Source organism: Bufo bufo, chromosome 1, assembly GCF_905171765.1.
Source record: "Bufo bufo chromosome 1, aBufBuf1.1, whole genome shotgun sequence".
NCBI lineage: Eukaryota > Metazoa > Chordata > Amphibia > Anura > Bufonidae > Bufo > Bufo bufo.
Genome location: NC_053389.1, coordinates 723,498,719 through 723,523,072, shown reverse-complemented (window position 1 = coordinate 723,523,072; position 24,354 = coordinate 723,498,719). Strand labels below are relative to the sequence as shown.

General features: G+C 41.9%; 1 protein-coding gene across 1 annotated transcript in view; it reads right to left on the bottom strand.

Annotated features, from left to right (window-relative positions):
* Positions 1–5,658: 5,658 nt before the first annotated feature.
* Positions 5,659–24,354, bottom strand: part of FAH (fumarylacetoacetate hydrolase) — a 55,121-nt gene continuing 36,425 nt past the window's right edge. Inside the window, exons 9-14 of the mRNA XM_040414378.1 lie at positions 23,060–23,190; positions 21,562–21,637; positions 18,866–18,912; positions 9,769–9,870; positions 6,160–6,277; positions 5,659–5,886 (exon numbers count right to left, since the gene is read on the bottom strand). Coding sequence (XP_040270312.1) covers positions 5,816–5,886; positions 6,160–6,277; positions 9,769–9,870; positions 18,866–18,912; positions 21,562–21,637; positions 23,060–23,190 — 545 coding nt within the window. The 3' untranslated portion in view covers positions 5,659–5,815. The remainder of the gene's footprint in view (positions 5,887–6,159; positions 6,278–9,768; positions 9,871–18,865; positions 18,913–21,561; positions 21,638–23,059; positions 23,191–24,354) is intronic.

Genomic DNA, 24,354 nt, shown 5'->3' with positions numbered 1-24,354 from the left:
TAGATACATAGATAGATAGATAGATAGATAGATAGATAGATAGATAGATAGATAGATTATAGATCAATTACGGAGTACGACGATCCACTGGACTCCTAAGCACAGAAAGAGAAGAGTTTTAGATCAATAAATGACAAGTTATACTGCTATACTGCTACATCAGTATTAAGGGGGGGTGCTCCAAATCTGTGCAAAAATCTGCATGTACATGTTCATTTTGTAGCATATATTCCACGTATTTCCCCCATTGTTTTACAAAAAGTGAAAATCCACAACAAATTCACAAATTAAAAAATGCTCAATATACCCTTAAAGAGGAACTGTCACCATTTCTGACAAGCCTGTTTTGATAGCTTCATGCATTTCCCATGTAATAACAGTTCTGGAAAATCTATTCTTATGGCTCTATGTTGTGCCATTCCTTTATTATTTCAACTAAGTTATGAATGAATTTCTAGCAGTCTGCAGTAAGGGTACAGAGGGGTGGTAACAGACTCATTCTATCCAATCAGTGCTGCTAATTTTTCAGACTGTGCAGGTACATCTCCCCCCCCCCCCCCCCCAAACTGGTTACCTCCCCTCTGTACCCTTACTGCAGACTGCTAGCAATTTATTCATAACTTCTAGTTGAAATAATAAAGGAACGGCACAACATAGAGCCATAAGAATAGATGCTCCAGAACTGTTATTACATGGGGAATGCATGACGCTATTAAAACAGGCAGGTCAGGAGCGGTGACAGGTCCTCTTTAAATCTCAGGGAGGAAGTGCTGTAGTTTCACTAGCTGTCATTTCATCCCCAGTGCAGTAATAAGAGGAGACGATATATCACACTAAGGAGAAGGGAAAGATAAAATTGTAGTACCGCAGAGCAGGCACTACCATTCCTACACCCTGCGACTGTTTCTAATGGCTAAAAAATAATGACTTCTGTGTATATATTTCCAGGTCCTCTTATACTATGCCTAATTGCATTGCTATAAAACGGTTATTACATGTAATTTGCCTGGTTCACCAGCAGGTGGCAGTGTGTCTGGAAGAGAGAGAGAAAGATCTTTAGATAGAATGGAACTTACTATTCCATTCTCCCCCCTGTTGGGCAAAAGTGAGCTAGTCCTGTTTGCCACCAAGGGTGGGGTTGCAGGAAATTATAGTTAGTCTATAGAGTTGGGTCAATAGTAATGCTGGAAAGAGAAGAAATATGTCGCAGTGAGGGGAGTGCCCCCTCCTGCCGCAGGAGTCTCCCAGGAGAAGCAGCTTGCAAAGCACCCCGACTCCTTGCAGTTGATAGACAGAGTATTATGAGGGGGTCATCAGCCAAAGGCACCCCACTCAAAAGGTACCAGAACTGTCAAAGTCCAGTAACCAGACTGAAGCCAGAGTCTAGCACAGCAGAAAAATAGAAAGGAAGGTATCCAAGTTTGCCTGCCAGTTTAACCCCAAACCTGACCAAATATTGTCTGTATACAAGTGTATTCAAGTAAAGCTGTTGAACTTTTACCAAGTCTGAACTTTTACTTCACCAACCATCACTCTCCCCTTTATTGCTACGGAGCCTAACCCTGAGGAGGGGCGGTATCCAGGTAGGAGCACCATGACACACACAAAACTAATAAGGCCGCATCACCACTCAGCATTCCTAAAAATCTGGGACACGATTGGCCCTGGAGGGGTGGCATGTTGCAAAATCTCAAAGAAGAGCTCAATTCCTAAACAGGCCGTATATTAGTAAGGGCATTACGTATATTACAGGTGCAACTCAATAAATTAGAATATCATTGAAAGGTTTTTCAGTAATTCAATTCAAAAAGTGAAACTCATAATATGTAGATTCATTACTCACAGAGTGATTAAATTCAAGCGTTTATTTTAATGTTGATGATTATGGCTTACAGCTAATGAAAACTCAGCCAGAATCTCAGAATGCTTTGATAGTGGCCTTAATCATTGAGTCTAGTGTCATCTTCCTCTTGACAATATCCCATAGATTCTCTATGGGGTTTAGGTCAGTTGAGTTTCCTGGCCAATCAAGCACAGTGATACCATCGTTATTAAACCAGGTATTGGTACTTTTGGCAGTGTAGACAGGTGCCAAGTCCTGCTGGAAAATGAAATCACCATCTCCATAAAGCTTGTCAGCCGAGGGAAGTGTAAAACCCCAGAGTGGTGTTACCACTAGTGCACTCTGCTACTATTTCTAATAGGCTAAAATAATGTTATCTTATGTATTTCTTTCCAGGTCCTCTACAATGTGCATCTAAAATCTTGTTATGTAACTGTTCATATGTATTGTGCCTGGTTCACCAGCAGGTGGCAGCAAGCACGGCAGAGCTGGAACTTTCCATTCCATTTTAACCCCCCTCTGTAGGGGAGTGGGCTAGCCCTGCTTCCTGCAGGAAGGGTGGGCACCAGTTCTAGTTAGTCTAGTCTTCCCTAGACAGGGAAAGGGTGTGCAGGGGCATGTCTCTGCTGGACGTGCCCACGCCAGCCAGAGCACCTTAAGCTCTGCTGGCCATGGAGGCTAAATCTTGAAGCCTCAGGAGCCAGGAAGAAAGTTCCCTGGCAAAACCTAGAGTCAGACTACAGAGAAGAAGTGCAGCATACAGAAGAAGCTGAGTTATACAGCCAGCCTGTCAGTACCACAGAGTGAGAGAAAGATATAGTAGAGTTGAGTTTGCCTGCCAGTTTAATGCTAAACCCTGCTGGAACCAAGACAAAGCCTGAAACTGTTTGGAGAAACGTATATTCAAGTAAAGCTGCCATTGAACGTCATCTCAAGGTCTGGACTCAAGTTATTTCATTAAATCCCTCAATTATTCCCTCTATTTCTTGCTTCGGAGCCAAAACCTGGGGTCCAGTCATATCCAGGTGGGAGCACCATGACACACATGGAGAGACATTTTAGGCTGCAAAACATATCACTAGGCATTTCCTACACCTGGGACGAAACATAGAGGGCCCTGGGGGGCGGCCACCCGTTGCAGAAGCATGAAGTGCTCTAAAATTTCCTGGTAGACAGCTGCACTGACTTTGGACTTGATATAACACATTGAACCAATGCCAGCAGATAACATGGCTCCCCAAACCACTGTGGAAACTTCACACTGGACCTCAAGCAATTTGGATTGTGTGCCTCTCCACTATTCCTCCAGAATCTAGTACGTTGATTTCCAAATTAACTGAAAACAGGACTTTGGACCACTGAGCAGCAGTCCAGTCCTTTTTTCTCCTTAGCAGAGGAGAGACACATCTGATGTTGTCTCTGGGTTATGAGACGGTCCATCCAGTTCGGCCTGTTATCCTGCAAGTTGTAGCCCATGTCCTGGATATGTCTGTGTGTGGAGGCTCTTGAAGCACTGACTACAGCCATGGTCCACTCCTTGTGAATCTCCTCCAAATTCTTGAATGGCTTTTTCTTTACAATGCTTTTAAGGCTGTGATTATCCTTGTTGCTTGTTCAACTTCTTCTACCAAACCTTTCCTTTCACTCAACTTTCCATCAAAATACTTGGTTACAGCCAGCTTCTTTAGTAAGGACCTTTTGTGACATTTCCTCTTTGTAAGGCTAAGTTCACACGAACGTGTGTGATCCGTGGCCGTATTGCGGCCCGCAAATCGCGGGCCGCAATACACGGCCACAGTTCCGTGTGAATTCCGCATCACGGATGCGGACCCATTCACTTCAATGGGTCCGCTAATCTGGAATCACGGAACGGCCGCACGGGACGGGACCCCTCGGAAGCACTACGGAGTGCCTCCGTGGGGTTACGTCCCGTACTTCCGTTCCGCTAAAAGATAGAACAAGTCCTATCTTTTAGCGGAACGGCCGGAACGCGGACCCATTAAAGTGAATGGGTCCGCAATCCGATGCAGCTGACCTACGGCCGGCGATCGAGCATTGCGGCCCGCTATTTGCAGGCCGCTTCACAGGCACGGGTCACACACGTTCGTGTGAACCCAGCCTAAGGGTGTTAGTGACTGTCTTCTGAACAACTGTCAAATCAGCATTGATTATGTAGTGTATTGAACCAGACTGATGGACCATTTATAGTCTTAGGAAGTCTTTGCAGGTTATTTGTGTTGATTAGCTGATTAGTGTGTGACACCATGAGTCTACAATATTGAACTTTTTCACAATATTAAAATTTTCTGAGATACTGACTTTTGGGTTTTCATTAGCTTTAAGCCATAATCATCAATATGAAAAATAAATAAATGCTTGAAATGGATCACTCTGTGTGCAATAAATCTATATAATACATGAGTTTCACTTTTTGAATTTAATTACGGATATAAATTAAAGGGGTTGTCCGGGTTCCGAGCTAAACCCAGACATACCTATAATTTCATGCTCCGATTCTCTCCCTTGCACTATGCTGGATCGCGTAGGGCAAGGGCTTTTTTTTTTAGTTTATAATAACACACTACTGGGCAGAGGCTTCTGCCCAGCAGTGTTCAGGTGACGTCACTGGCTTTGATGGGCGGGCTTTAGCACTGCCCTACCCGTTTTACAGGCTAGGGCAGTGATGGCGAACCTATGGCACGAGTGCCAGAGGCGGCACTCAGAGCCCTCTCTGTGGGCACCCACACACTGAAAAAAAATCTATGATGTACCGATATGCCTTAGACTTTTCCTGGTAGGAAGCACTATGAACAGCACAGACAGCGCATTGAATGTAGGCAGGCTATTATAGCTGAATATTAAAGTATATGGAAGATATTCTATATTGGACTGTAGAATTCAGGGTAAATTGCCCTGTTGGAACTTTGCGATAAATAAGTGGGTTTTGGGTTGCAGTTTGGGCACTCGGTCTCTAAAAGGTTCCCCATCACTGGGCTAGGGCATGCATACTCAACCTACGGCCCTCCAGCTGTTGCAAAACTACAACTCCCAGCATGCCTGAATAGCCTACAGCTATCAGCCTACAGCAGGGCATTGTGGGAGTTGCATTTTTACAACAGCTGGAGGGCTGCAGGTTGAGCATGCCTGGGCTAGGGCAACGCTAAAGCCCGCCCATCAGAGCCAGTGATGTCACCTGGCTCACTGCTAGGTGGAAGCCTCCACCTAGCAGTCCTTACGGAGAGCCTGGTACATCACCGAAACTTCATATAATGCCTTTGCCCTGCGCGATTCAGCGCAAAGCAAAGGAGAGCATTGGAGCATAAAATGATCTGATGCTCATAACAGGGGGCTGCCTGGATGAAATTGTGGGAATGTCTGGGTTGAACCCCTTTAACTTTTTAATGATATTCTAATTGAGATGCACCTGAGTATCTATTCAACAGTGGAGAGTTTTTTCAGCACACAGGGGTTGTCTCATCTCGGTATTACCAAGATGAGATGAGACACAGTCCCGACCAGTCAGGAAAATCAGAGCACTCCAGCACTCGCTGTTTCAGTAGCTCCCATACGGTGCATGACAGCTACGGAAACAGCAAGCTATGGTGTCTGAGCTTGCTGTGCTATGCTGTTTCCGTAGTTCTCACGCACCACAATGGGAGCTACTAAAACAGCGAGCGCCGGAGTGCTCTGCTGTTTCCCAGCCGCCTGGTGGTTGGGACTGTGTCTCATCTCTGGAGTTGAAAAGCAAAGACCAGGTGACAAGATGTGGATTTTATCTCTTGAATAAAATCAGTAAACATGAACTGCATTCGGTATGTGCTGAAACAGAGTGGTTACCAGTAAAAAAAAAAATATTTATTCATTCGTTCAACACATATGGTTTGCAGAATGCTGCCAGCGTTTTCCAGTTGTCTATGTGAATTTAGAGGAAGACTGTAAACATCTAATATAATGAAATAAGGACACAATCTTCTATTCTGCTGGTTGAATTGTTCCAGAACATTCCCCGAATCCAACTCGATAACCTTCTCCTTGGCAGTAACCTGTAGTAGGGAAACAGAAATCAATTTTGTGCAGTAGAAATGTATAACTATAGGTCAACAAAATGTGAACTTTAGATAAAGTAGAATCTGCAACCAGAATTGTGACAATATAGTAAAATTATAATCTAGCTTCCTCCTGACTACAGGGGTGCAGCATTATCAGACATTTTCAACCACTGGACACCTCTGCACTTTATATGGCTGAAGTATATCTCTAGTTTTATCTAAAATGCCAGTGTAACACAAACGCACGCATATAATATCTGGCAGCACCTCTTATGATTGCAGTGTCTCCATCTCTCAAGAATGTTCGAGTGTGACCATTTCCAAGATCAATCTGCTTAGACCCTCTCCAGGAAAGTTCTAACATGGAGCCAAAACTTTCAGGATCCTGTTAAAAACAAAACAAAAACAAAACAAAACATTGTTATGAGGACTGTCAGGAATAAGTATCGCATTATTCCTAGTTATTATAATGTTTGCTGTGATAATATATGTTTTATGGTTATGTGTTGTGGTGTAACGTGTTCTGGTGTGATTCACATTATATATATATATATATATATATATATATATATATATATATATACACACACACATATACACACACACAGCATCTATTAATGTATTTGTGTTGCCAGGCCAGCAGCCATTGATGAATTGGTTTAAGGCTGCATATAGGCCAAGATGTCTGCCTCATACCTGGGAAAAACAGCAGCCTGCTCCCCGGGGGGTAGTTAGCACAGAGATGCTAATGAGGATGGGCCCATTTGCTGGTCACACCCGGGACAGGGGACAGCAGACTCTCCGGCGCCTTGTGTCAGCATGGGGGCTTCCTAACCAGAGAATGAACCATAATCCGTAATCCTTCATAACTTGTTCAGGAGGGATCGGATGTCCCCATGGATATTTGGGTGTCACAAAGTGGGAGATCCAATCAAATTGGTTTGTGCCCCATTACTCTGCCCAAATCTCCTTGGAGGAAAGGACTTTTACCACACAAATGTCAAGTATTAGAACTTTCTTACCTTTCTCCTTTTTATTTTACCATTGTTTGCCATTTATGTATGTCTCCTGTTAATAATTTTCTGTAACCAAGTACTGTCTATTTTTTATAGATTAAACCTAAAAGTTTGATGGTTTGTCTTGTAACCTTAAGAACCTGTTAGCTCCATGAAGAGTGTGTGTGCAGTCTGAGGCTGTATGTTGTTTTTCAGTTTTTAAACTGTCTAGTAGTATGATTAATGTTCAGAAGTGCAGGAGTAATTACAACAAAGCTCTATGTCTAAGCAACATTTGCTCATGTTTTTTAGCCTGTGGCGTACCTACCATGAAGACAGAGTAGACAACTGCTATGGGGCACATGTTGGAAAGGGGGCCTGTTACTCGATATGTATCATAGTGTTTTATGATGCGGTCAGTTAATATATGATCACAGATTTCTTGTACCGAACTCCTGTTGGTAAATGAAGACCAACACGAAGAAGCCTGAAGAGTTCTCTGTCGATCTCTGGGCTGATGAGTGGTTGGTGCAGCGTCATGTGAGGGAGAGAAGACACCGCATTGGGTTCTCTGTGTGTGAGGATCATGGCTTTGTGTCATGGTGGTGGAGAAGGAATGAGAGGATCTGGTGTGCTAGGGGACTATTCAGGCTTTGTGTAACCTGGTGAAGTGGGATTTATCTGTGGGGGAGGTATATAGGCTCTGTGTACTGTGGGAGAGGCGTTCTAGACCATTTCTGTGGTGGAGGTGGTGTCTGTGGGGATTGAGTAGGAGCTTGATGTGTCATGGGGTAATCATACTTTGCACCCACTAGACATTTTAAAGCTCTGCCCAATCTGTACATAATCGTAAAGATGGTGTAAGCTTAGACAGGCTGTCTAGACCTGCACCGGACTTATAACAGGGGCTCCGGCTGGATGTTAAATGTGGTCCCTGCTGATCCCACGTCCATTTTTAAACAGGAATTGGAGACATTGGTGGCGGAGGGTTTACTTGGCGGAGTTATCACTACCAAGCAAACTGAATATTTAATTCCTAGCCATCCGGTTACTGCAATTTTCCATTCTCTTCCCAAGACTGTTTTCCCCCTCCCCTGCGCCCTATAGTCTCTGGCATAGACTCACTTAATGAGAGGCTGTCTGAGTGGGCTGAGAGCTGGTCAGTTCTATGCCTGGCTATATACAGGATACAAAACCCATCTTACAGGTTATGTGCAGCCTCAGGTGGGAGGAGGATTACGCATAGGTGACTGCAGATGTTACATCACTGTACAGGTCCATCCCACAACATCAGGCCACAATTGTGTTACAGTGGTTTCTTTCAATCTATAGCAGGGGTAGACAACCTGCGGCACTCCAGCTGTTGTGAAACTATAATTCCCAGCATGCATACTTGCTTTACTCATCTCAGAACTCTCATAGAAATAAATGGAGCATGCTGGGAATTGTAGTTTTACAACAGCCGGAGTGCCGCAGGTCGCTCACCCCTGATCTTTACTGATTATACAGAGGTTTTAGTGACCCACCTATCCCTTGGTTGAACTTGATGGACTTAATTATTTTATGTTCTTCATTGGCTAATATTTTTAGCTGTTTTTGGGAGCATGGATATTGTTTTTTTCAACCCCCTACAGTTTACAATACACTGAAATATGTCAGATTATCAGGAAGCACCTGCAGATACTTCATCTTGATTCAGGGTTTGTAGAGGTAGTTGGAAAAGGAGTTAGTTGTGTCTAGATGTGTGAGAACACCTGGCAATAATTTGTCACCCAGTTTATTCGGGGACAGGAGATTCGTGACTACTAAAACGTGGCTACAATATTAGGGCACCTACAGAGGTGGTCACAATACATGTATTTATGTGTCCAAAGATTTTGTTTTCTGCTTAAACAATTGGAGGTTTACAAATAAGAATGCGTCAATTGTACATTGTACACAGTGTGGCGTTTATTTACCTGTAAGAAATGCCCGCTCCAGTACGTGGGCTGCACTGCTGGGCCGTTAAAAACTAGGGTCATGAGACACTCGTCTGACGCCAATAGGGATGAAAATAAAAATACCCTGCGTCATATTTCAGCGGTCTCTCATCATATCCTGGACCAGCACAATGGTGATATTTCCCATGTAATGGTGCAGGGTATAGAAAAAGTGACCTTGTCGGACAGAGGCGGGGACCTGCAAAGGAAATTATTGTTTTGGATGTTTAAACTCAATAAATACCTGTGTCCCCCATGGTCTGAACAGGGAGCAAGATCTGATTTAGCATTATGGACTGTATTACTGACTGCAACATTGTATAACCTTGTTTTGTCAAGGTATTCACTTGCATTTGCTATACTGAATGGCAGCAGAGAGCTAGTTGGGAATTCGTTCTCTTCAGTATGCACATGTGGTTCGACCACTCCCCTCTGACTATAGCCGCTATTTAGTTTGTTTTTGTTTGTCTCACTATTCTATAAATAAGGGTGCAAAGAGGACGCACCCGAAACGCGTCAGGGATGGACACTGTCCTGTCTGTATCCATCTATATGTGGCTGATTTTAAAGATGACGGAATAAATATTGGATATTTTTTTACTATTACCGGAGGCTGGACTTTTTTTTTTACTAATTTGCAGCACTAGCACAGTCCTGCACTCTCCGTGCCCCAGAGGCCAAGTGTGAAACTGGCTACTGGAACTGCTATTATTATATATACATTAATATTATTTTGTCAGTATCATTTAGCAGTGTCCAAGGGGGCCCTTTCTGATTTTTGCTATGCGGTCCTGTGATTCCTACTATCATATGTATGACACCTGTATGTGATTGATTTGAATTTACAAACTAAAACCCTGCGCTGGTTAATCATCTATAGCTCCATATGAGGGTTCACTCACCGGTCCACTTATAGTTCCAGAACCTAAAAGATCTCCAGGGCGAACATTGCAGCCTGTCACAGTGTGATGAGCCAACTGCTGCTTCATAGTCCAATACATGTACTGGAAAACAGAGCGTCCACCATGAGAAGATACAGAAGGATGCAACAGCCTATAGTCTGCTTGTGGGCCACAGGGAATCAGCATTACCCTGGCTGGCTTATTTTATTCTAGGAAAACTCCTATGGCTAATGGGAGCTACAATACAGGTGAAACACGAAAAATTTTAATATTGTGCAAAAGTCCATTTATTTCAGTAATGCAACTTAAAAGGAATTGTATTAATGCAGCTTAAAATTAGAATTTTGTGAAAAGGTTCATTATTCTAGGCTCAAAGTGTCACACTCTAGTCAGCTAATTAATCCATACCCCCTGAGTAAAGGGTACCTGAGATTGTGCCTTTGGGGTTTCATAAGCTATAAGCCATAATCATCCAAATTATAACAAATAAAGGCTTGAAATATCTCGCTTTGCATGTAATGAGTCTATCTCATATGTTAGTTTCACCTTTTAAGTTGCATTACTGAAATAAATGAACTTTGCACGATATTCTAATTGTTCGAGTTTCACCTGTATGTTATGTAGATATTAATACTATAATATGAAATTGCTACTCAAATACATGTAAATTCCTTATACCTTTATGTAGTATATATATATATATATATATATATATATATATATATATATATGTCCAGAAAAAAGAGCGGCACTCCAATGGATAAAAGCAAGTGAACCCTTTTATTCACCCCAGTGGTGCAACGTTTCGGCTCTGGTCACGAGCCTTCCTCAAGCAAAGACACAACTCAAATGACAGTGATTATATAAGAAAATACAGATCATGTGATCACAACCCGGTGGGTGGGTTTAACAAATCATAACAATAATATACAGTGAATACACATATCATATCTCTTATATAATCACTGTCATTTGAGTTGTGTCTTTGCTTGAGGAAGGCTCGTGACCAGAGCCGAAACGTTGCACCACTGGGGTGAATAAAAGGGTTCACTTGCTTTTATCCATTGGAGTGCCGCTCTTTTTTCTGGACCTATTCATCGGGGATATCAGTCCATTCCCCTTGGGACATGCACCCGCATTTTCTCTCTGCAGCCAGTGCCGCCATTTTTATATATATATATATATATATATATATATATATATATATATATATCTCTATCTCAGAAGTCACATCAGGCATATACTGCATTCTGTGTGTGTATAGCATGAATGTGCTCTGAAGACTTTTCAGTGTTGAGGACTTGAATAACAAGAAGCATAGTAATGTATGACTGTACATAGGGTTTGTCTATTGTCAGCAACCAACGGTCAAAGGATGAGTATGGGTCTATATAGGAGCTTTATCAAATGGCAAGATATTTCATTATTATTACTACTTATCATTACTTGGCATGATATTTTCATTTTAGATTTCATCTGGAGACGCCTGCACACATACATTTGCTACAAGTTGGTACCAAAATCTGGTTGTAAGGAAGCAGAATTTTGGCTCATGTTCATTTTGTAAAGATTGTGTAACTAGGCAAATACTCCCGAGGTACATTTGGCTTTGTTCTGCATTTACATTTGGAATTCTGCAGATTTTCTGTTAACAAGGCGAGTGCATTAGTGCATTGTGGATGCTGAGATGGCAGTGAAGTAGTTTAAGATAAACTATAACATCATATGTCTGACAGTAGATTGTAGAGTAGCTAAATATATGAATCATGAAATAACTTAAAGAATATCTGTCTTTTCAGGGGATGTTTCAGAATAAACAAACAGTCATGTATGTGAATGTAAGGAATAACACTATGGGTAAGATTTATCAAAAATGGTGCAAAGGAAAACATAGCCCATAGCAGCCAATTAGATCCCACCTTTCATTTATATTTCAGAGCATCTTTGTAAAATGTAAGGATCGATCTGATTCGTTAGCCAGTTTCCCTTTGCACCACTTTTGATAAATGTCCCCTATATCTGGCCATTATGTGGCCTTTGTCCTGCATTTATCGCTGTTCTGCTCTCTGCAGACTCCATCTGTAATTGTCAGTTGTCCCTGAGCTCAGCTCCACAGAAGGTGCAGACAAGTAGCTATGATGTCTCCCATACACAGCACACACAGAAAAGAGGAAATCCTGCTCTCCTTTCCTTATGCCTCACATACACAGGAGCAGCAACATTATATAGCAGTAATGTTGTGTAGCTGTGAATCCAGCACTGCGGCGAAACAGTAAAGCAATTACAGCATCATCTGGGTGTGTGTCTCTTTCTCCCTCCTTCCAAACCCTCTCCCCTCTTCATAGAATTCTATGGGCAGCAACTGTGACCTGATCTATCTGAGAAGCTGGCAATCCATCTATTCTTCGCCTCTAGCAATGGATTTTAGCAGTACATTGAGAGAAAAAGCAGTGGAGAAAGCATTATTTTCTGTAGAATATTTAAAAATTTGGCTTGTACTACTAATTAACAGAAAGCTTATTGAAATGACAATAATATTGAAAATCAGCGCAGCAAAATATTGTGACTCACCATTTAAGTACAGAATTATTCTCCACATTCACTTTAAAGGGGTATTCCCATCTGAGACAATGGGGGCATATCGCTAGGATATGCCCCCATTGTCTAATAGGTGCAGGTCCCACCTCTGGGACCCACACCTACAGTCGTGGCCAAAAGTTTTGAGAATTACATAAATATTGGAAAAGTTGCTGCTTAAGTTTTTATAATAGCAATTTGCATATACTCCAGAATGTTATGAAGAGTGATCAGATGAATTGCATAGTCCTTCTTTTCCATGAAAATTAACTTAATCCCCAAAAAAACCTTTCCACTGCATTTCATTGCCGTCATTAAAGGACCTGCTGAGATCATTTCAGTAATCGTCTTGTTAACTCAGGTGAGAATGTTGACGAGTACAAGGCTGGAGATCATTATGTCAGGCTGAGTGGGTTAAAATGGCAGACTTGACATGTTAAAAGGAGGGTGATGCTTGAAATCATTGTTCTTCCATTGTTAACCATGGTGACCTGCAAAGAAACGCGTGCAGCCATCATTGCGTTGCATAAAAATGGCTTCACAGGCAAGGATATTGTGGCTACTAAGATTGCACCTCAATCAACAATTTATAGGATCATCAAGAACTTCAAGGAAAGAGGTTCAATTCTTGTTAAGAAGGCTTCAGGGCGTCCAAGAAAGTCCAGCAAGCGCCAGGATCGTCTCCTAAAGAGGATTCAGCTGCGGGATCGGAGTGCCACCAGTGCAGAGCTTGCTCAGGAATGGCAGCAGGCAGGTGTGAGCGCATCTGCACGCACAGTGAGGCGAAGACTTTTTTGTAAGATGGCCTGGTGTCAAGAAGGGCAGCAAAGAAGCCACTTCTCTCCAAAAAAAACATCAGGGACAGATTGATCTTCTTCAGAAAGTTTGGTGAATGGACTGCTGAGGACTGGGGCAAAGTCATATTCTCCGATGAAGCCTCTTTCCGATTGTTTGGGGCATCTGGAAAAAGGCTTGTCCGGAGAAGAAAAGGTGAGCGCTACCATCAGTCCTGTGTCATGCCAACAGTAAAGCATCCTGAGACCATTCATGTGTGGGGTTGCTTCTCATCCAAGGGAGTGGGCTCACTCACAATTTTGCCCAAAAACACAGCCATAAATAAAGAATGGTACCAAAACACCCTCCAACAGCAACTTCTTCCAACAATCCAACAACAGTTTGGTGAAATACAAAGCATTTTCCAGCACGATGGAGCACCGTGCCATAAGGCAAAAGTGATAACTAAGTGGCTCGGGGACCAAAACGTTGACATTTTGGGTCCATGGCCTGGAAGCTCCCTAGATCTTAATCCCATTGAGAACTTGTGGTCAATCCTCAAGAGGCAGGTGGACAAACAAAAACCCACTAATTCTGACAAACTCCAAGAAGTGATTATGAAAGAGTGGGTTGCTATCAGTCAGGAATTGGCCCAGAAGTTGATTGAGAGCATGCCCAGTCGAATTGCAGAGGTCCTGAAAAAGAAGGGCCAACACTGCAAATACTGACTCTTTGCATAAATGTCATGTAATTGTCGATAAAAGCCTTTGAAACGTATGAAGTGCGTGTAATTATATTTCACTACATCACAGAAACAACTGAAACAAAGATCTAAAAGCAGTTTAGCAGCAAACTTTATGAAAACTAATATTTGTGTAATTCTCAAAACTTTTGGCCACGACTGTATACTGACAACAAAGCCCTGAAAGTTATGGAGGGCACACTGCTCATGTGCCACCGCCCAACATTCATTTCTATGGGGCCACCAAAAATAGCCAAGCACTGCCTCGGCTATTTCCGTCGGCCCCATAGAAATAAGGCTGGGTTCACACTTGAGCGTTTTACAGCGCGTTCAAACGCGCTGTGAAACGCTCAACACATGAAAACCAATGCTTCCCTATGGCCCTGGTTCTCACTTGAGCGTTTTACAGCGCGTTTGAACGCGCTGAAAAACGCCCTACGCTCAAACAAGTTCTTGAGCTTCTTTGGGGCGTTTTGACGCGCGTTTGTGGCCATAGGACACTGCAGTCAATCACACAAACGCGCGTTTACTATTGCAAAAAAAGCGCATAAAAACGCGCGATAAAAATGCGCGTTAAACGCGCATATCAAATACGCTCAGGTCTGAACCCAGCCTTAATGAGAGCTCTCCCATTCACTACTACAGGGGAAACCGTTGGTAGTGGCCAAACCCTGGAAAACCTGTGGCCCTCCGGCCACCACCTTCCCGGCTCCATTCTTGGTGTGGAGCCATATGCCTAGCGATATGCCTCCATTGTCTCAAATGAGAATACCCCTTTAAATTTAGTTGGTGGAGATTTTAAAGTGGTTGGCTACCTTTTGATGGGGTTTTAGCAACCCCCCTAGCCACCTCCTGAGCAGACCTTCAAAGGAAAGTATACTTACCTGCTCCCCGCCACTGGGTCCTGGCATCTTCGCTCCCTGGCCTTAGCTTTCTTGCACTGGTCCCCCACTGTTAACATTCGCCAATAGCGGTCTGCAGCAGTGACCTGCTCCCCTTGCGTCATGTCAGTTTTTTATGTGAGGAGGAAGGGGGCTTGCCATAAACCCTCCAAAAGGTGGCCAGCCTTTAAACTTATACTGAGCACACAATTCCTGTACATTTAGATTGATGCTTATAATTATGTACTGTCCGACCACCTGATGTGTATGGTGAACTCCCAACTCCCTTGGACTGTTGAATCCGAAGTCGATTTACATAAAACTTTGTTCTAATACTGTACGGAGCGAGTGCTCCGTACAGTATTAGAATGTATTGGCTCCGATGAGCTGACGTTATTGCTTCGCGAAGTCTTACGAGACTTTGCGCAATAACTTCATAAATTAATTTGTACTGTAAAAAACCATTTCTCGAACTCTATTTCGGTTCCAAGGTACCACTTGGAACCGAACACAAGTTCAGGAAATGTTTTTTTACAGTACAAATTAATTTATGAAGTTATTGCACGAACTCTCGCAAGACTTCGCGAAGTAATAACTTTGGCTCATCGGAGCCAATACATTCTAATACAGTACGGAGCTCCTTCTCCGTACAGTATTAGAATGAAGTTTTATGCGAATCGACTTCTGAGGTTTCATCTGAAGTCAATTCGCTCATCCCTATTGATATCCCCTCCATACATCTGTGACCTAATCTCACGGTAATCCCACCCATAAAACTGTATTAGACAGGCAGATAGTTTGCCAGATTATCGCTAACAAGCATTCGTAGTAATGCTCGTTAGCGATGGTCTGGCAGTGTAATCCTGCCGCCCATTACCCAATGAACAACAGGTTAAAAGATCATTGTTTTCTAGTGGTAGATCGTGCTGTCTAATCACGATCTGCTGCTGGCAAACAGTGATCAGCATGGGGACGAACAATGGCATAAGCGATCGCTCCTCCCTATATTGTGGAGGAGATCACTGCATGTAATAGCAGTGGTCTCCTCCGCTAAACAGCAGGCGATTGACGGGAAGGAACGCTTCCCTCCCTGCTAATCTGCAGGTCTAATACACCGTATAATCTCCAATCCTCACAAGACCTCCTTCTCTACCCTCTTCTCTGCTCCTCCCACAATCGCCTCCAAGATTTCTCTCATGCATCCCTCATACTCTGGAACTCTCTACTCCAACATATCAGACGTTTACCTACTGTGGAAACCTTCAGAAGAAACCTCTTCAGGCAAGCCTACAACCAACAGTAACCTTGCTGCTGCTATAATGCCTAATGACCAGCTTTACACTCAGCTACTGTATCCTACTCCCATCCCTTGTAGACTGTAAGCCCTCATGGGCAGGGTCCTATCCCCTTCTGTTCCAGTTCATAACTCACCTCGTTTATGCCTTTTGCAATTGTTTTATCTTATGAGTGTACACCACTTTTCATATGTACAGTGCCAAGGAATGATTGGCGCGTTAATGATAAATAATAACAATATAGGCGAAGACAAGGATTGGGCACATGGAATTTCAACTCTCGTTCATTTTGTTCTCTTAGAAAATACACTGCCACCATTGGTGTCTGGCTGCAGTCAAGACTGTAAGTGTATGGAAGAGTAAGGATAGCTGACCGAGCGGTGTATAAGCGCCTGTAGCAAAGGCAACAGTGCAGATATTAACCCCTTAAGGACTCAGCCCTATTTCACCTTAAAGACCCGGCCATTTTTTGCAACTCTGACCAGTGTCACTTTAAGTGCTGATAACTTTAAAACGCTTCGACTTAACCAGGCCATTCTGAGATTGTTTTTTCGTCACATATTGTACTTCATGACACTGCTAAAATGAAGTCCAAAAAATAAATTTTTATTTTTTTTTAAAAAATACCAAATTTACAAAAATAAATAAATAAATTGCAAATTTCCAAGTTTCAATTTCTCTACTTCTATAATACACAGTAATACCTCCAAAAAAAGTTATTACTTTACATTCCCCATATGTCTATTTCATGTTTGGATCATTTTGGGAATTATATTTTATTTTTTGGGGATGTTACAAGGCTTAGAAGTTTAGAAGCAAATCTTGAAATTTTTCTTAAATTTTCAAAAACCCAATTTTTAGGGACCAGTTCAGGTCTGAAGTCACTTTGCGAGGCTTACATAATAGAAACCACCCAAAAATGACCCCATTCTATAAACTACACCCCTCAAGGTATTCAACACTGATTTTACAAACTTTGTTAACCCTTTAGGTGTTCCACAAGAATTAATGGAAAATAGAAATACAATTTCAAAATTTCACTTTTTTGGCAGATTTCCCATTTTAATAATTTTTTTCCAGTTACAAAGCAAGGGTTAACAGCCAAACCAAACTCCATATTTATGGCCCAGATTCTGTAGTTTACAGAAACACCCCATATGTGGTCGTAAACTGCTGTACGGGCACACGGCAGGGCGCAGAAGGAAAGGAATGCCATACGGTTTTTGGAAGGCAGGTTTTGCTGGACTGTTTTTTTTTACACCATGTCCCATTTGAAGCCCCCCTGATGCACCCCTAGAGTAGAAACTCCAAAAAAGTGGCCCCATTTTAGAAACTACGGGATAGGGTGGCAGAATTGTTGGTACTAGTTTAGGGTACATATGATTTTTGGTTGCTCTATATTACACTTTTTGTGAGGCAAGGTAACAAAAAATAGCTTTTTTGGCACTGTTTTTATTTTTTGTTATTTACAACATTCATCTGACAGGTTAGATCATGTGATATTTTTATAGAGCCGGTCGATACGGACGCGGCGATACCTAATATGTATACTTTTTTTTATTTATGTAACTTTTACACAATGATTTCATTTTTGAAGCAAAAAAAATCATGTTTTAGTGTTTCCATAGTCTGAGAGCCATAATTTTTTCAGTTTTTGGGCGATTACCTTGGGTAGGGTATGATTTTTGCGGGATGAGATGACGGTTTGATTGGCACTATTTTGGGGTGCATATGACTTTTTGATAGCTTGTTACACTTACACTTACACTTTTTGTGATGTAAGGTGACAAAAAATGGTTTATTTAGCACAGTTTTTATTTTTTATTTTTTACGATGTTCATCTGAGGGGTTAGGTCATGTGATATTTTTATAGAGCCGGTCGATACGAACGTGGCGATACCAAATATGTATACTTTTATTTTATTTATGTAAGTTTTACACAGCTTTTTTTAAAAACAAAAAAAAATATTTTAGTGTCTCCATATTCTGAGCCATAGTTTTTTTATTTTTTGGGTGATTGTCTCAGGTAGGGGCTCATTTTTTGCAGAATGAGGTGACGGTTATATTGGTACTATTTTGTTGGGCGTACGCCTTTTTGATCGCTTGCTGCTGTACGTTTTGTGATGTAAGGTGACAAAAAAACGGTTTATTTAGCACAGTTTTTTTTTTTTTTTTTACGGTGTTCATCTGAGGGGTTAGGTCATGTGATATGTTTATAGAGCCGGTCGATACGGACGCGGCGATGCCCAATATGTATACATTTTTTTTTCCCCTATTCTTTACCTTTTTTTTTTTTACTTTATTTGGGAAAATGACGTTTTTGTTTATTTTTACTTGAAACTTTTAATTTTTGGGGGGAAAACTTTATTTTTTCAACTTTTTTTTTCACTTTATCTTTTGTCCCACTTTGGGACTTGAACTTTTTGAAAATTTTTGCATAGCCACTGAGTTATTCAATAAAATGTATCTGTATAGCAGCAGCTGATGTTTGTTTTTTCTTATTTCTTTGACCTGTTCACTTAGATGGCCGCACATGCTCAGTTTCATCCTTCAACTGCCTCCTGAGCTGTTTATAGGGAGCGCATGGACACGCCCCCTGAGTGGCAGCAGAAAGGACACTCCCCTTGAGCTGTCAGCTTGATATAAATCTAGCAGAGCAATGAATGGGGAGATCTCTGGATCCATGTGAGGTACAGGGCTGGTTCTAGCTTTTTTAGAAAGAGGTTGTCGTGTACTATATGATGTCTGATTTTCATTTTTTTGCATTAATCAAGGGATAACCTCTATAAGGTCTGATAAAGTAAATCCAAAATAGAAGAATTGCTTACTTTGAAGTTAGATCTGCATAGAGTTGCTGGATCCTTCATCCCATTCCCTGCACAAAGAAAGTACATTGTTGTTGCAGATAATTTGTTAATAAACATGTTTAAAATAAAAATAAGAGGTTGTCTGAGATTACAAAAAAAAAATAATCCATTTTGTCTCTGGAAAAGCTTTCAGCTTTTTGATTAGTCTTTTTGTTGCATATTTTAATTATTTACTTCACTATCTCCAGTGGAGCTCGCAATCTAAATTCCCCATTGATATGTCTTTGGCGTGTGGGAGGAAACCCACACAAACATGGGGAGCACATACAAACACCATGCAGAGGTTGTCCTTCATGGGATTAGAACCCCCGGCGCTGCAAGGCACCAATGCTAACCACTGATCCACCACGCTGCCCACAAATAGAAACGAGAAGTGCAAGTCTTGCCTTTATGGCTCATGAACACGACCGTTAAATGTTTTACAGCCCGCAAATTGCGGATCCGCAAAACACGGATAGCGGCCGTGTGCATTCAGTATTTTGTGGAACGGAAAGGCCGGTGCCTAATACAACAGTCCTATCCTTGTCAGTAATGTAAACAATAACAGGACATGTTCTGATCTTTTGCGGAACGGCCATGCGGACACGGAATTCACACAAGGTCATTTCCTTTTTTTTTGGAGGACCCATTGAAGTGAATGGCTCCACATACGGGCCACAAAAAAATTGAATGGACACGGAAGGAACAAATGTTCATTTGCATGAGCCCTTACACTTATCCATCCTTTTCCACTTCTGACATTGGCTAAAATAAACTGATCTTTTACTTGAAAGGAACCCCAGAATTTCACATTCTATAAAGCCGGTGAGCAGAATATAGACTGTCTTATTGCACCCACTCTCTGCAGAACACTGTCAGCAAACAAGCCACCCAAAACCATGCACAAGTGGCAGTTGTAATGTATTGTAGCTGCTGGGTATGATGAGGTTTCTGAAAAACGCAGCATGGCCTATTTGTAGCACACTAAGGCCCTTTCACACGAGCGAGTTTTCCACGCGGGTGCAATGTGTGACGTGAACGCATTGCACCCAGGCTGAATCCTGACCCATTCATTTCAATTTGGTCTGTGTACATGAGCGATGTTTTTCACGCATCACTTCTGCGTTGCGTGAAAATGGCAGCATGTTCTATATTCTGCATTTTTCAAACAACATCTCTTGGCAATCTTCAGTGAAAAGCGCATTTGCTTCCGGTTGCGATGCGTTTTTCCACACAGCCCCATTTACTTCTATGCATCGCGACCGGAAGCAAGTGCGGATGCAGTGCGTTTTTCACTGAAGGTTGCCAAGAGATGTTGTTTGTAAACCATTAGTTTTTTATCACGGGCGTGAAAAACTCATCAAAACGCATTGCAAAAAAATTAACAACTGAACGCAATCGCAGACAAAACTGACTGAACTTGCTTGCAAAATAGTGCGAGTTTCCCTGAACGCATCCGGACCTAATCCGTCACGCCCGTGTGAAAGGGGCTTAAGTGTGATTTCATATAAAAAAATATATATTTAATTTTTTTTATAACAAGAATGAGGTTTTTTTTTTAGCCAAAGGCAGAAATGGATCCAGCAAAAAAATCTGCAGGTGTTCGCAGGGAAATCCGTGCGGCCAATCCACATCAATTGGGGCGGATTTGGTGCAGATTTTACTCTCCCCATCGAAGTGAATGGAGAAAATCCAGTCAGGAAAAATAAATGAACATGCTGCGGATTTTAACATCCACACCGTAGGTCGAAATCCACACGGAAAAAATCGACATCGTATGCATGAGAATTTCAAATTCTCGTAGAAAATAATGTACATGACCTGATTGTGTGCATTTCCCCGAAATCCTTCCTCTATATTTCACATTCCTTTTGTATGCACATCTGGCTTTGGTTCAAAAAATTGCATGAAAAACTGCATCATATTTCTAAAAACTGCTACCATTTTGATGCAGTTTTTGTGGAGAATTATAGAACTATATATGAAAGATGCTACTTCTCTTTTGTTAAACCTACGTCTAGTTTTGGACTTCTAAATTGCATACAAATTCCATGTGTAAACCTACCCCGGATCTGGTCATAGCTTCAGACGTTATTCCTAATATTTTGACATGGTTAGCAATATTTTTATGTCTATGGGTACACAAATGATAGATCAACCATATGGCGATCTGCTCTCTAAGGGGAACACTTATAATTCATGCTTAGACCTCTATTAGCGGTAAACACTTCAGTCGCAGTGTTTAATATGGTCTGAAAGATTACAAGACATGTGGGACAATGCAAGGTTAAGTGATTTCCCATAAATCAACCTAAAAACAAACATAAAGAAATGTCCCATATTGTGGGAAATATCCATTTGTGTATGCTTCTTTCCCATACTAAATCTACTTCCTCAGCGTTGTCCAGGGTCTCTTAGCAGTATACGGGCTATCCTGACAATGATGAGATTACTAGCACAAGTACATGAGACGTCTGGAAATACCAAGTGTACGTTCACATTTGGTTGGCTCCAAATGTATAGGCAGTCCTAGTACTTGTCTCCTCAGATAACCAGATAATTAGAAGGAAGGAAATGGATTACTATAAATGTAAACAGCTCAGTATAGACCTTCTAAGTCCATCTCTCAACACCCACATGGATCAATAACGCAGAATCATTAGTAAAATGCAATTTACCTTGAAGGCAGACAGACAAGTTAATATTGAATGTGTAATTACTCTTGTCCTGAAGATATGGCAGTGGCACTGGATCCTGCAGATAGAAAATACAACAAAAATCATTGGATGGTGAGCAATGGGAAGAGTAGGAGGTCCTGATTTATGGACCTCATACTTTTGTAGCCCATAGTAGAAATTGTGTTGGTTCATAAAAATGGGAGAGTGTAGTTTACTATATTATCATTATTATTAGCATGGTGGCTCAGTGGTTAGCACTGGTGTTTCCCAGCGTTCGGGTCCTGGGTTCGAATCCGCAACGACAAGCCGTAGGGTTATACAAATCGAGAAGTAGCAGGTGTCACTAATATCTGCAGATGATCACATTTTCAAGCACCTAGCTCCAATCTGTGACAATTGTGTTGTTTCATGAAAATGGGAGATTGTTTTATTATTATCATTATTATTATGCCAGTTTGAAGGCAAATTTTCTTGGTCCCATTTTTGAGGTTTCATGTGACTAAGTCATGTGGGATGTTTGTATGATGCCTCCTGTTCATTGATGTGTCACTTATTTCCCCCTGTCGCAAACTGAGAGGGACAGAAACCTTGAACTGAGAGACACTGGTTCATCACTCCAGCAGATTACTAAATGCCTAGACCGAGATGTCAATACTGTTCAACGTTGCATGTCCCGGTGGTTGGGAGAACAACGATGACTGGAACGACAGAAAGAGGTGAACGGATCATCCGATTCCAAAAATGGTGTGTAGTCATCCATTCTGTACTGCAAGTGAAATTGGACATTACATCATAAGCCTAGGGTGGCAAACAGGGTCTACACAAACCATGGCATTTGCACGACATTGGGCAACCATCCAGCTACAGGTGTTCCATTAACCTCATGCCACTGATCTCAAAGGCTGTCATGGTGCCGAGCAAAATGGGAAAGGAAGGGAATGAGTCCCGCTCCAATGATAGCTGGAGATTGGTCTGGAGACCACATGAGCAATGACATGAAGAGGCCTTCACAAGGGAATGTCACACCAGCCCTACTCAGAGAATTACGGTGTGGGGTGGCTGCTCCCTTGATTTGTGCGACCAAGTGCATTGGTGGCATGCCAAGCGGTCAAACTGCATGTATTTCTGTGTGTGGTGCTCCTACTCGATACTGAATAAATCTGTCCTACTGAATAAAGAGGTTTTCAATATACTGTTTCTTTAGGAGTTGCATATAATTAAGGGTACAGCTACACTGCGACATTGGTCGCATGACGTGATGTTGCCAGGATAACAGAGTAGCGGTAATCCCATAGAAAGTAATGACATCACTGCACAAGTCTCCAGAAGTCCAGCGCTGCTGGTTTTTGGCGACTCGCGCAGCGACAGATGTCGTGTGATCAGTGTTGCCGTCTAGCTGTACCCTTACATGTCTGTCAATTCTGTCATTCCCATAATTCCATGACTTTTCCTTTTTGGTGTTACAATGTCAGTGTTTAGGAGTGTATGTTATACTCACCTGCACTGGATTTGGTAGCACAAAAGGCATAAGGGCCTCCATAGGTACAACCCATGGCGATATAGTAGTTGCAAAATTTTTGCTCAAGAAAGGACCAAGAGGAACATATTCCCATTTTTGGATATCTCTGGCTAATGATATGGGGGAGACAAGAAGCAAATGTTATTTAGTGTATTCATTTTAAGATTTAGATACATGTTGTAAAGGAATTGGTTTTAATGGGGTTGTCTGAAACAGATCACTAGGATATGCCATCAGTGTAAGATCATTGAGTCAGACTGCTGTCACCCTCACGAAAGGCTAGAACAAAGTGGTAACACCCCTCTGTACCTATACAGCTGACAATTCATTCATAACTTCTAATAGAAATGATAAAGGAACGGCACAACATGGAGCCATAAGAACAGACGCTCCAGAATTGTTATTATATGGGAAATGCATGTAGTTACTACAACAGACAGGTCAGGAGCGGCGACAGCTCCTCTTTAAGGTTTAGGCTCATATATCTGAAATAACCTTGGGGTGTTACATCATAAGCAACTCTTTCTGCTATGACTATTGCTTGCAGCCAACGATATTCTGTGAACCGTGATATACTGGTAATCTGCTCATAATACAATTTTCTAATATTATAAAGAAATGTACCCAAAAAGTTTAGCATAACATATCAATAACTAAAATGTTTGTGACGTTCAGAAGCAGCTCTTCCCATTGGTACTTGTTTTGCTTTATATAGAGGTGATATAGCACCACCTGTTGGTAGAATTAAGGTAAGACCACTGGTCGGAGAATACACATTCTATACATAATGCTGTCAGTGTTATCCAATACATTCCAGAACTGTAAGGGTTACATAGCATCATCAATCACTATAATGCTATGCAACCCCGTCAGTGCTGGGAGGTCAGGGCGGGTGCTCTTGCTGACAACTCGCGTGGAACTCGCTCGCGTGAAATGGACCTAATGGAAACCAACGGACCTCATTATAGTAAATGGGGTTAGTCTAGTTATGTGCTGGATCCGGCACGTCCATTATTTTTACTCTCCTGTCCTATAACTAAACAGAACAATATAAATGATTAGCACTGATGTGAACGCAGTCCAAGCAGGAATGTTTTATGTGCCCTGACATCTTTCTATTATAACCAGCAGTAGCTTGTGCTACAGTAGCTCTTCAGTGGGATCAGACCAGATGGGCTAGCCTTTACACCCCAATGAACCTTGGTCACCCATGATCCTGTTATCAGTTCACCAGTTGTCCTCCTCTGGACCACTTTTGGTGCTTTGGAAATGCT